General features: G+C 43.3%; 1 protein-coding gene across 1 annotated transcript; it reads right to left on the bottom strand.

Moving 5' to 3' along the window:
- Window positions 1-4,757: 4,757 nt before the first annotated feature.
- On the bottom strand, window positions 4,758-10,110 carry LOC129766872 (uncharacterized). The gene is made up of 3 exons (XM_055767474.1): window positions 9,993-10,110; window positions 5,226-9,895; window positions 4,758-4,934 (listed from the first exon to the last, which is right to left on the bottom strand). Exons 1-3 carry the CDS (start codon window positions 10,108-10,110, stop codon window positions 4,758-4,760), a joined length of 4,965 nt encoding a protein of 1,654 aa, XP_055623449.1.
- Window positions 10,111-12,096: the final 1,986 nt, after the last annotated feature.

The following is a 12,096-nucleotide window of genomic DNA, read 5'->3' as shown; positions in this document are numbered from 1 at the left end:
GCAGCTCTCGGAGGCCAATACAAGCTGACAATACAGAGGTCTTTGCCTCTGATGTTTGCATGACAAGCAACAGCTTCGATCCCTCCAATAGGTGGAAGGTCAATTCTAAAAAATGAGTGGCACTTATTGATCCCCAATAGCACCCCTCCGTATCTGTCATCACGGTCCAAGCGTATAATATTAAAATCGTGGAAAGAGAGATCATTTTGAGAAGAGAGCCAAGTTTCGGAAAGAGCAAAAACATCACAGTTGAAGTTATGAATTAAAAATTTGAACGTATCCAATTTAGGTATAAGACTACGACAATTCCACTGTAAAACAGTGATATCTCCGACCTCTCTATTTGAATTAGACATCAAGAGAGATAATCATTGCAAGGAGGGGCCATGTTTGCATCAATTGTTGCAGAATTGTCTTTAATACTGGGAGCATTGAGATGACAATGGTTCTGATGGAGTCGGAAACATTAAAACACGTGAAGATTTGATCCACAAGGTCAGTCAACTTTATAAATCCCGATTGGGAAGTTGAGCTGGACGGACAAATAGGGACAGTTTGGGTTTTTGATGTCCCCTCGAGTGCTGGGTCGTTCGAAGGTGAACTATTCCCACAGAAGCCAGGAGGAACCTGATTTGGCTTGTCCGCTGCACTCGATTTTTTAGGCAAGCTAACAGGGGTTTCCACCGGGGGGACTTGTTCTTGAAATTTGGGAGTGGTCACATTTTTGCGCCGGGGATTCCCTTTGAAAATACACGGTGTGCCCCCGCTAGCTGTGTCCGCTTCCATTTCGTCAACTGACAACGTGGAAAAGGTATTGTGTGTCGATATTGATTGTTGTTGTTGTTGGGCCAGTGGAGAAGCGCCCTTCAAAATTTCCGCAAAAGTGCGCTTCGAGCGTTCCTTTAAAGAGCGCTTCTGTTTCTCCCAGCGACTCTTGTAAGTTTCACAAGCTGAGAGCACATGTGGAGTCCCCCCACAATATGGACACTTATGCTCAGTCGCACTGCAAGATTCGCCCACATGTTGCTCTCCGCAAGTTGCACTGCGCTCCTTGTTGCCACAATAAGCTGAAGTGTGGCCGACTGACTTGCATTTTTGGCAAGTCATGGGCTTTGGCACGAAGAGTCGCACCGGTAGCCTCAATTTGTCCACCATAACGTAGTCCGGGAGAGCGGAACCAGCAAAAGTTACTCTAAACGAGTCGGACGGCGTGAATTTTGTTATTTCCTTTTCTTGGGAGACTTTACCGAGTTGGCGACAGTCCAAGATTATGACTTCCGCCGAAGGGAGCTTCTTGAACTTGCCAACTCCTTCACTTCTATTTTTTTCGCACGTCAGACCCGTTTCAGTTATCAGTTATTCAGCATTTTGCTGCTGTTGTTCGTTCACCCAATCGACGTTTGCCCGACGCATTCCATGGTCACCACGCTCTAATTTTTGTACCAGTTGGACTTTATATGGATGTAGGTGCAAGTCCAAATGCCAAATTCGCCACAATGATGTGTTTGACAAGCCCAATTGCTGAGCACGCCGTGGAATCGAAACATTCGGGTCATCCTCCACACTGGCAGCAACAGCAGCAATATTTTCGGCCGAACGCACATTACGATGATGCACAGGTTTCACAATATCCGCTACTGATCCAGTTTGTTCGAATTTACGCACTACATTAGCGATTGTGTGCTCTGTAGGCCATCCATGACGACCAAAATCCGTCCGTAATGCTCGAAAAACATGCCGGTTTTCATCATTTTTATAGTATAATTTAACAAAATTAACACGTTGTGCGATGCTAAAACGATCCATTTTGTAAAATGGCAGACATTCAACTAACGATATGACGCTTTGGTTGACAGCTATGTCAAACGGTTGTCAGCGCAGGGCTGTATACTTTCGGAAGCCCGAAATGGAAAACCCTGTATTTGTATTTTTCAACTTGGTATGTGGACAGCCCTTCACATGTTGGGAAATTCGCTGGCGTTATGCTTTGTATGCCAAGCATACAAAAACAGAAAATAATTATGAGTCGCTCTTAAAGGGGTACTCTAGCCTAGAAATTTGAATTTTTTTTTTCATATTTCTTTAGTCAAGACTTTCAAGAATATACCCTAGATAAGACTTCGAAAATCCCATTATTTACCGGGTTATTGCCATTCTAGTGATGCGGTATCTTATCTAGTAAGGCCATAACAATTAACTTCAAATGCGTCGATTTATGTCGAATTTATGTGAATACAGTAAAACCTGTTTTTGTACGTTTTTTTTGCGCGAATTTTTTTTGTGAGATTTTTTTTGTGCGATTTTTTTTTTGTGCGGTGTATGAAAAGAAGCATATTTGTCGAAGTTATCTATTAGTTTTTTTCGATGGTTTATATGCATTTCAGTGCGAAAAAAGCATATTTGCGTCTCAATTATCCACTTCTGGAATCATTCCTCTCCTCTCATCAAATGCTCTAAGTTTTTCTAAGTTTTTGCATGACATGATTTCTAGCAGCAACACGTTTCGACATGCAACTAAAAACAAAAAACAGCCACGCGTAACCGAAAAGGTAAAGTGTCCCATCGCAAAACAGGGAAACAAGAGGAAATTGAACAGTGAATGGCGTGGATTTGAGTTATTCTATTAGGGGAAACTTGTTTTATGCGATCCCTATCTACCGCACAAAAAAAGTTTTTTTCAAAATGTTTATCGAACACGATCTTTTAAAGCTGCTGGTGATGTTTTGCACGATTTTTTTTATGCGACTTTTTTGTGTGGTCCCTATCCCCCGCACAAAAAAAGGTTTGCCTGTACAATCTGTGTGCCTCTCTATATCGCATGAATCTATAAAAAATCATATTTACTCAACTTTACTATTTTTAAAAATATCGGGAAACTTGAACAAAAATGTGTTTTTTTCAACCGGCCGCCATTTTGTCAAAAAACATGGTGTTGACTTATCCGAGATTCATACGATAGCAGCATGTTTACTGATTCAGAATCTGCTTGATTTTTTCGTTTCAGATAACCAGAAGGGCTGGAATCGTGTACGCCATGTCACAACTTTTTTTGAACTCCCTCACTTCATCAGCTTGTAACTATTCTACTTATGAATATTTTATTTTCATTCAATTTTTGTTGTATTGTTAAAAAATAGATGAACAAATAATGTTATGATGTAAATATTCTTTGTTTTACTGTTTCGGAGCTCGAAAAAACGTCCGACATTCGTGTCTCTCCACTAGAATACCCCCTTAATACTATCAAAATACTTAACATCGATTTGAGGTAAATCTTTTTTATTTTAATTAACCAACACGTGAACATCCATATTTCTAGTGACAAAGCATTCAAACGAGATTGTTCATAAAAGAAATTCGTAGGGGAAATCAGGATATAACCGACACCCAAAGGTTTTCCACATATTTACAAGGCCTCCCATGTTTCTTTGATTTCAAATTATTACCGAACCTCTCTTGAACTCTTCATGAATCATTCTACAGAATCTGTTGATAATTTTATGAGTAGTGTTCGTACGAAAAAGCGAACACTTTCTTTAAGCGATTGCTAAAGCTAAAATATTTATTTAATTAGTTACATATAATCTATATCTACCATATCTACCATCTTACAATTCAGTGTAGGCTGCAATTTTATCTTCTCTTTTCACGGTAACACAAGAAATTACAATCTGCGCTGTAATCGAAAATACTTGTTCAGCATGGTTTCGTTTCTTTTGAATTCTACTTACAATTGATACAAAATATTCAGTTGGAGTTTGCAAATTGCTATAACTGTGGCGAATTAGTTGTACCTATATAAATTTCATTTCAGGTTAGTTTGTATAAATATAAGTACGTTTTGAATCTTACTTTGACAATATAAATTTAGTATTCCAATTATTCCAAACCTTTCAATCCAATATAGATTAAATTACCTAACTTCGACTATCAGTATATTATTTTTAATTTCAAAGCTCACAATAGTGCACAATCCTCTTCTCTTCTCTTTATGATTTTTTTTGTTTATGTTTACTTTTGACCACCTTTTGCTCCTTCTTTAATTCCTGATATCTTCTACCTTCAACTTTCCTGTCAACCAAATCGATCTACTCTTTGGCAGGACATACAGTTTCTAGTAGTCGTCAGGGTGCCCAGCAATTCTGGGACTCGCGGCAACATCCCGGCCCCCGTAAGACGGCGTGTCTGACGCTGTTTTACCTGAACACTCCACGTCCAAAATGGCCAGCTTAGAAACTGGTCTACTCAGCAACCCTGTTGTCGTTTGAATAGTAGCTTGTCTCACTCGACCATCTGGGGCTGTCCGAGTCTCGATTACACGTCCGCGTATCCAACTGTTTCTTTTGCCTTCATCTGCAATTAGCACCAACTGTCCTATTTCCACTGGTCTAGTATCGGTAAACCACTTTGTGCGGCGACTTATAGTGGGAAGATACTCCTTAAGCCACCGGTGCCAGAACAGATCTAATTGATGACGAATCTGGTTCCAGCTGTTTAGGATAGCTTCTCGTTGATTGATGGTACTCGCAGTTGACCCCATTCGAACTACCGAGAAGGAAGTGGTTGGGCGTTAAAGCCTCCTGTGCTTCCGTCTCCAACGGAAGGTAGGTTAATGGTCTGGAGTTGACGATGCTCTCCGCTTCGGCTAACAATGTCGAGAATCCCTCATCATCGAGCTTCTTCCCCGTATAAATACTAATGATCGCGGTTTTGATGGACCTAACCATCCTCTCCCATACTCCGCCCATATGGGGTGCTTAGGGAGGATTAAAGAACCAACGGGTATTGGCGTTAGTAAACGTCTCTGCTAGGCCGCTATTTACTTGCTGTCTGAGTACCTTCTCGGCGCCTTGGAAGTTGGTACCGTTATCAGTGTAAACCTCCAAAGGCGCTCCACGACGGTCGACGAATCGACGAAAACACATAATGCAGCTCTGCGTATTTAAGTTAAATGCTACTTCAAGATGAACAGCTCTTATAGTGAGGCACGTGAATAGTGCCACCCAACGCTTCACGTTGCTTCGCCCGATCTTCACCATCACTGGACCAAAGAAATCCACGCCAACATACGAAAAGGGCCGTTCGAATGAAGCTAGTCTAGCAGCCGGCAAAGGAGCCATTTTAGGTGTAGAAGGTTGTGACTTGTAAATCTTACACCACTGACACGATCTTCTCGCCCTGCGTACAACAGCCCTGAGATTAGGGATATAAAACTTTTGTCTTACCTCGTTCACAACTGTTTCATAATTCGCATGATGAAGTATCCGATGATAATGGTCCAGAAGGAGAGCAGTTAAACGATGGGACTTGGGCAGTATTATCGGAAATTTCACGTTAAATTCGACGTTGGATGCTGCGCCAATCCTCCCGTTCTGCCTTAGAATTCCATATTCATCGATGTACGGAGACAACTTGTAGATCGCCGAGGATTTATCTACTTCGCTTCTCCCATTCTTTAACTGAGAGATTTCATCTGGATACGACTCTTCCTGGCAGAGTCGCCAGAGAATGCTTTCTGCTTTCCCGATCTCTACTGAATTTAATGGAGTCAGGTCTCGGTGCTGTTTAGTCAAACGTGCGTTGCTGATGAATCGCTGCGTGTAGGCGATCGCTCTAAGGAGGCGTACCCATCGGGAGAATCGATCGAATTTCACTGTTGATTCAAATGCAGTAACGTCATGCATAAAACAGGATCGAAGTTCCTCTTCCGTAGAAGTGTTCTGTTGCTTGCTTTGGACCGGCCATTGAAGTTCGGGACGATAAAGAAAACTCGGACCCTGGAACCAATTCCCTTTTGGCGATAAGCATGGACCGTGGCCCCACTTGGTGGCTTCGTCAGCAGTGTTAATTTTGGAGGGAACCCATCTCCATTCCCTAGATTCTGTTAACGAGAGAATTTCTCCAATGCGACATGATACAAATTGGCGGTATCTGCGAGCGTCTGACCGTATCCAGGCAAGAACCGTACTGGAATCAGACCAGAAAACCCTTTTCTCGATACAGTATGTATGATTCTCACTGACGAACGAAGCCAACCTAGCACCAAGCACGGCTGCTTGCAGTTCCAGACGCGGTATAGATAGCGGTTTGAGGGGTGCAACTTTCGTCTTCGCCGAAACTAGATTGCAGATGACGGTTCCGTCTACAAGAATAAAACGAAAGTATGCAGCGGCGCAATAAGCGTCTTCGCTCGCGTCCACCAGAATGTGTAGCTGCACAGAAACTAATGATGTGGAGGATTCTTGCCCAACGTAACAGCGTGGAATATGAACGTGGTCAACCTGACCCAATATAGCTATCCACTTCGTCCAACGATTGAACTCCTCATCCTTAATTTTCTCATCCCAATCAATTCCAGAGCGCCATATGGATTGGATCAGGATCTTACCATGCACCGTATATATAGCCAATAGTCCAAGAGGGTCGAACAAGGACATGACACATCGTAGGACTTGGCGTTTTGTTGGCCTTCGACCCTCATTGATGATGGCGGCAATATCCGCCCGCATTTGCGTTGAAAATCCTAAAACATCCTCGCTTGCCAACCACAACATCCCTAGAACTCTTTCTGCTCCGTCAATTTTGTCCAGATTCAGATCTTTTGTTTTTTGCACAAATGTTTCTCCCAGATGGCTAAGTACGTCCGCTGAGTTAGAACACCAACCGCGTATTTCGAATCCACCCTTCGCATGGATCAACTTCACCTCAGCCGCTACTCGCTGTGCCTCTTCTACGGTGTCGAAACTATCCAAGAAATCATCCACATAGTGATTCCTGACTATGGCCTCTGATGCCTTGGGATATTGTACAGCAAATTCCTCGGCATTAGCATTCTTGACGAACTGCGCAATACATGGAGAACAGCTGGCACCGAAAATAGCAACGTCCATGATGAACGTTTCGGGATTCTGACTCGGATCTTCTCGCCAAAGGAAGCACAATGCATAACGATCCTCACACCGTATGAGAATCTGGTGAAACATTTCGCGAATGTCACCACTCACTGCCACAGGTTTTTCTCGGAATTTAAATAGCACTCCTGGTAAAGACGACAGCAAATCGGGCCCCTTCAGCAATACAGTGTTGAGAGAAACCCCATCCACTTTGGCCGCCGCATCCCAAATCAATCTGATCTTACCAGGCTTCTTGGGATTGGTAACGACTCCGAGCGGCAAATGCCATATTCTTCGTGGATCGACACCCGAAAGTTCTTCCTCTGAAACGCGATGAGCATATCCCTTCGCCTGGTAGTCTTGAATCTGCTGATGAATATTCTCTTTCAAAAGAGGTTCTCGGTTCATTCTTCGCTCCAGACATTCCAAGCGTCGAAGGGCCATGTGATAACTTTCTGGGAATTCAAACTGGTCGTATCTCCAAAGGAGTCCAGTCTCGAACTTGTCTCCCAGCCGCACTGTTGTATCAGCTAAAATCTTCTTTGCTCGAGTATCCTCCGCTGACGCCAGGTTGATTACTGATTTAATTCCAGCATCTTCCTGCTCGAAATATCGTTTCACCATCTCTTGAAGAAGTTTTTCAGGGCTGACTTGAACAATGTGACAGCTCACTCCAACAGACTTCGCTTCACCTGATCCTCCGTAGATGCACCATCCGAGGCGAGTTTTCGTAGCTATTGGTTCTCCTTTCCTCCCCTCTCTGCATTTTAGTGGCATTGACAAGTTCAACTGGTCCAACCCGATGAGCACTCGGGGTATAGCGTCATCGTAACCAGCAATCGGCAGACCTTTTAAATGTGGATATTGTAGTGACAACTGTTGCGGTTTTAATGATTGTACCGGAAGTTTCAGCTCGGACACTGTTCTGGCTGACTGAACTCGGAAGAATTTTCCACCGGCTGCTCCCGAGATTTTGAATGTTATTTCTTGGGAGTCAGCTTCGCAACGGGTTACATTACTTGTCCAGTTAAGGTATAACGCTCCTGATGGACCGGACTCTCCTAATTGTTCTGCAATTGATTTTTCCACCAAGGTTAAAGAGGAACCGTCGTCTAAAAAGGCGTATGTGTTAACACATCCGTTCTTTCCTTGCAAGGTTACAGGAATAATTCGGAAAAGCATTTTGGATTTTTGTTCTCGATGTGAATGATTTTCAGCTGTTGTTGTGGGCTTTTGCGTATTTTCCACTTTAGTATGCAGCAGTGGGTGGTGCTTGAATTCGCACCCGTCGATTCCACACTTTGTTGAAAATCTGCAACGATTTCTCCCGTGTTGGTTGAGACAGGTTCGACACAATTTAAAACTGTGTACACTACGCCAACGATTCTCTACGCTCATATCTGAAAACTGCTTGCACTCCTTCACTCGATGTCCTGGTTTACAGCAGATTAAACAATTCCGTACTGTAGTTTCAGAGTTCGCACCGTCACTCGTTTCAAACTGTTCCTCGTCATTCGCGCTGTGTGTATAGAGTTGCCCTTTCTCTTTCGGCTTTTCTTTATTCCTGATCGGCCGACGTAAATTGGAGCACCCCACGTACTTAGTAACTTGACTCGCTGCAGAAACCATATGCGACATGTAAGTGGCGAACGTCTGCAGTGTAACATTGGGCACAGTTTGTTTGTGCATTGCCCACTGGAGCTTCAGCTGAGATGGCAGCTTGTCTTCAAGTTCTTGTAGCAGCGAGGGATTGTTGAGATGTGCGGTTTCCGATGCCGCTTGAAGATGGTCACAGAGTCCCTGCAGTTCCAACCCGAATTCTATTAACGTTTCTAGGTGGTCCATCTTCGGCGCTGGCGTAGAGCGTACTCTATTCAACAGAGCGTCTATAAGCAATCCAGGTCGCCCATAAAGCATCCGAAGTGTTTCTATCACTCGTGGCACGGATGCAGGCAAGAGTAGCCGACTGCGTACCGATTCTCGAGCGTGACCTTTCAAACATCGTTGTAGCCGGATGAGGTTCTCGGCATTACTAAAGTTACAACATTCCGTGGTGATGTTATACTGACTGATAAATACAGGCCAGTCTTCTGGGTTCCCGTTAAAATCTGGAAGATCGCGTGACATTACACGACGGGCTGCAATTTGCATCGACGAAGGTCCAGAATCAACGTAAGTCATTTCATTTGCTCTGCTCGTTACAGGGTATATTGGAGGACCCGCGGATTGCGTGTGCCTTGGCGGAGGAACTTGCACTGGAGCTCGGTTTTCATGCACCATTGGTTGTGTTAAATGCCCCGTTGGTAGGGAATTTTGTCCTAGGACATTAATTGGGGTGGAAACTTGGACATCATAGCGAGGTTGAGGAGCATTATCGACGACACCTTCTGAAGGAGCATACTCGAATGGCAATGGTGGAATATCAATACTAATATCATCCGATAAAGCGTTGACTAGTAACGTAGGATTCACCGTATGTTCGGTGGGTGGAATGCAAGAAGGGAGTTCTGAAGACGGTATATTTTTATTGTCGGAAGGTAATTTTGATACTGGAGGTCGAAAATTCATTGGATTGCTCAGTGCGTCTGACTGTGGAGGTATCGTACTGGGATTTATCGCTGATGGAGTTTCGTTGCTACTCTCGCCTTGTAGTAAAGTTTCCGGATTTGGTGCCTTTCCTGCCGCATCATTTGGTGTACTGGCTTTTGGCCCCTTCGATCCGTCATCTTTCATCCACTGCCTAACTTTCTCGTGGCTATTCTGGCATCGGCTTCTGTTGCTCCTTACACTCCTACCTTCGTCAGCTTCCTGTGTCTCCAGCAAATCGAACTTTTCCTGAACAAACGTTCTCTCCATTTTTTCCTCTTCTAAGATTTGCTTTTGCTCCTGTTCGAGTCGTTTCTTCTCTTTTTTCTTGCTCAAACCGCTTGCGACGAATCTGCTGTTCTTCCAGCAATCGTTGCTGCTCCAGTGCTTTACGGACAGACGATCTGGAGGAGCGACTGCTGACGCTCACTGGTAAACAATTGTTACACACCCAATGTCGACGTTCAACAGATTGTGTTACACCCACGCAGCTGAAGTGGTACCAATATTTACACTGTTCGCATTCGACCATGTCATCGACACTATCAGGACGTTTGCAGGCCTGGCAATTGCCTTCTCGAACAGGACAGGTATTGTCGAGGGCGGATGTTCCGGCGTTGGTGTTAGCCATCGTACCGTGAATTCTTTAGTTTGTTCGTACGAAAAAGCGAACACTTTCTTTAAGCGATTGCTAAAGCTAAAATATTTATTTAATTAGTTACATATAATCTATATCTACCATATCTACCATCTTACAATTCAGTGTAGGCTGCAATTTTATCTTCTCTTTTCACGGTAACACAAGAAATTACAATCTGCGCTGTAATCGAAAATACTTGTTCAGCATGGTTTCGTTTCTTTTGAATTCTACTTACAATTGATACAAAATATTCAGTTGGAGTTTGCAAATTGCTATAACTGTGGCGAATTAGTTGTACCTATATAAATTTCATTTCAGGTTAGTTTGTATAAATATAAGTACGTTTTGAATCTTACTTTGACAATATAAATTTAGTATTCCAATTATTCCAAACCTTTCAATCCAATATAGATTAAATTTCCTAACTTCGACTATCAGTATATTATTTTTAATTTCAAAGCTCACAATAGTGCACAATCCTCTTCTCTTCTCTTTATGATTTTTTTTGTTTATGTTTACTTTTGACCACCTTTTGCTCCTTCTTTAATTCCTGATATCTTCTACCTTCAACTTTCCTGTCAACCAAATCGATCTACTCTTTGGCAGGACATACAGTTTCTAGTAGTCGTCAGGGTGCCCAGCAATTCTGGGACTCGCGGCAACAAGTAGAGTTCGAATTTCGATTGAATTCAAAAAGTGGTGTTTTCAGATGAAATAAATGGGAGTGCGGGTAAAACCGACACCTTGATAAAACTAATGAAAACTTGTTACAGTAATTTCAAAGCACTAAGTTAATATCCATCTCCACAACTACGGATCTCTTACCAAATCATCAACTTACGGGAAAATTTATCTGCGTAAACAAATTTGAACAAATTTAAATTTGAATAATATATATATCGTGTCCGTTTTCTGTAGCTGAGTCTTCGTGTTATTGAAGATTGGACGAGTATTTGAAACCATTATACTCGACCAAACAGACCAGTGTCTTTAGAGAAGACAAGTACCGCTTTGGTGATGATTAGTTCGTTTCCCAGGGTATCTTTGAGGCTCCCGGAATAAATCGCTGCACATAGAAAAAGTGTAGAAGCCTAGAAATATGGTGGCGCGGTGTTGTATTTCAACATTGCTAAAGGATACGAATCCTATGTTTCAAACTAACCGGGCAATCAGTGGAACACAGGTTTGTGTGCAATACACCGCCGCTTCCGAAGGCGGATCGGCGGTGGACTCGGATCGGGTCTTCTTGGCGGCTTAGACTGCATGGCTGAGGCATGTGACACATGATGTTTTTCTCGCGTCACAATATCTCTAGTCTACTGCACTTTTTCTAAGCTGTTGTTTCTGTTGCAGTTGTTTACTGCGGCACGATCCGGTCACGATCTCTGATACTTCATGGGATGTCGTATGTCGAATTAGGGCCCTCGTATTGAGGACAGTAACAGAAAACGTGTTCGACTGTCTGGTGTACGCGACATACTGTACACTGAGTTCTGAATTCTTTGCCGCCATGATACATGAGAATGCTGCGATATGGGCTGGTGCTGCTTCTGCCGAGAAAACTTTGCACGGGTCCGGGAGGTGGTTAGAGGTAGTCAGGTCTCGAGACACTTATACCTCCCTTCCCTAGTGCCAATGAGCCGTCCATGTATCGAACGGTGTGATTTGCGTAGCGGTTTCTAATCAATTCAATAACTACCTTTTGAATGGATGTCGGGTTGGAACCTGCTCTAAAACTATTCTTGAATGAGTAGTTAGTTCGCATTCTTGGAAGGTCCCAGCATTTTGTTCCACAACAGCGGACCCTGGACCCTGGGTGCTTGTTTGTCCAGTAGGGTATGGGTATCGATAACAGTAAGCTTCAACCCGTAGGTAAGTCTGGAATTAATGATCGCGTTCCCGGCGTTGAGTCTGGTATCTCTGTTGGCGTTCACATGCCGGCTTGCCATGTGTGTGTACTCGCTCTTGGTTACCAAT

The sequence above is a fragment of the Toxorhynchites rutilus genome, chromosome 2 (assembly GCF_029784135.1).
Source record: "Toxorhynchites rutilus septentrionalis strain SRP chromosome 2, ASM2978413v1, whole genome shotgun sequence".
In the NCBI taxonomy this organism is placed as follows: Eukaryota; Metazoa; Arthropoda; class Insecta; order Diptera; family Culicidae; genus Toxorhynchites; species Toxorhynchites rutilus.
Note: the sequence above shows the minus strand (reverse complement) of the source record. Positions and strands in the feature narration are given on the sequence as shown.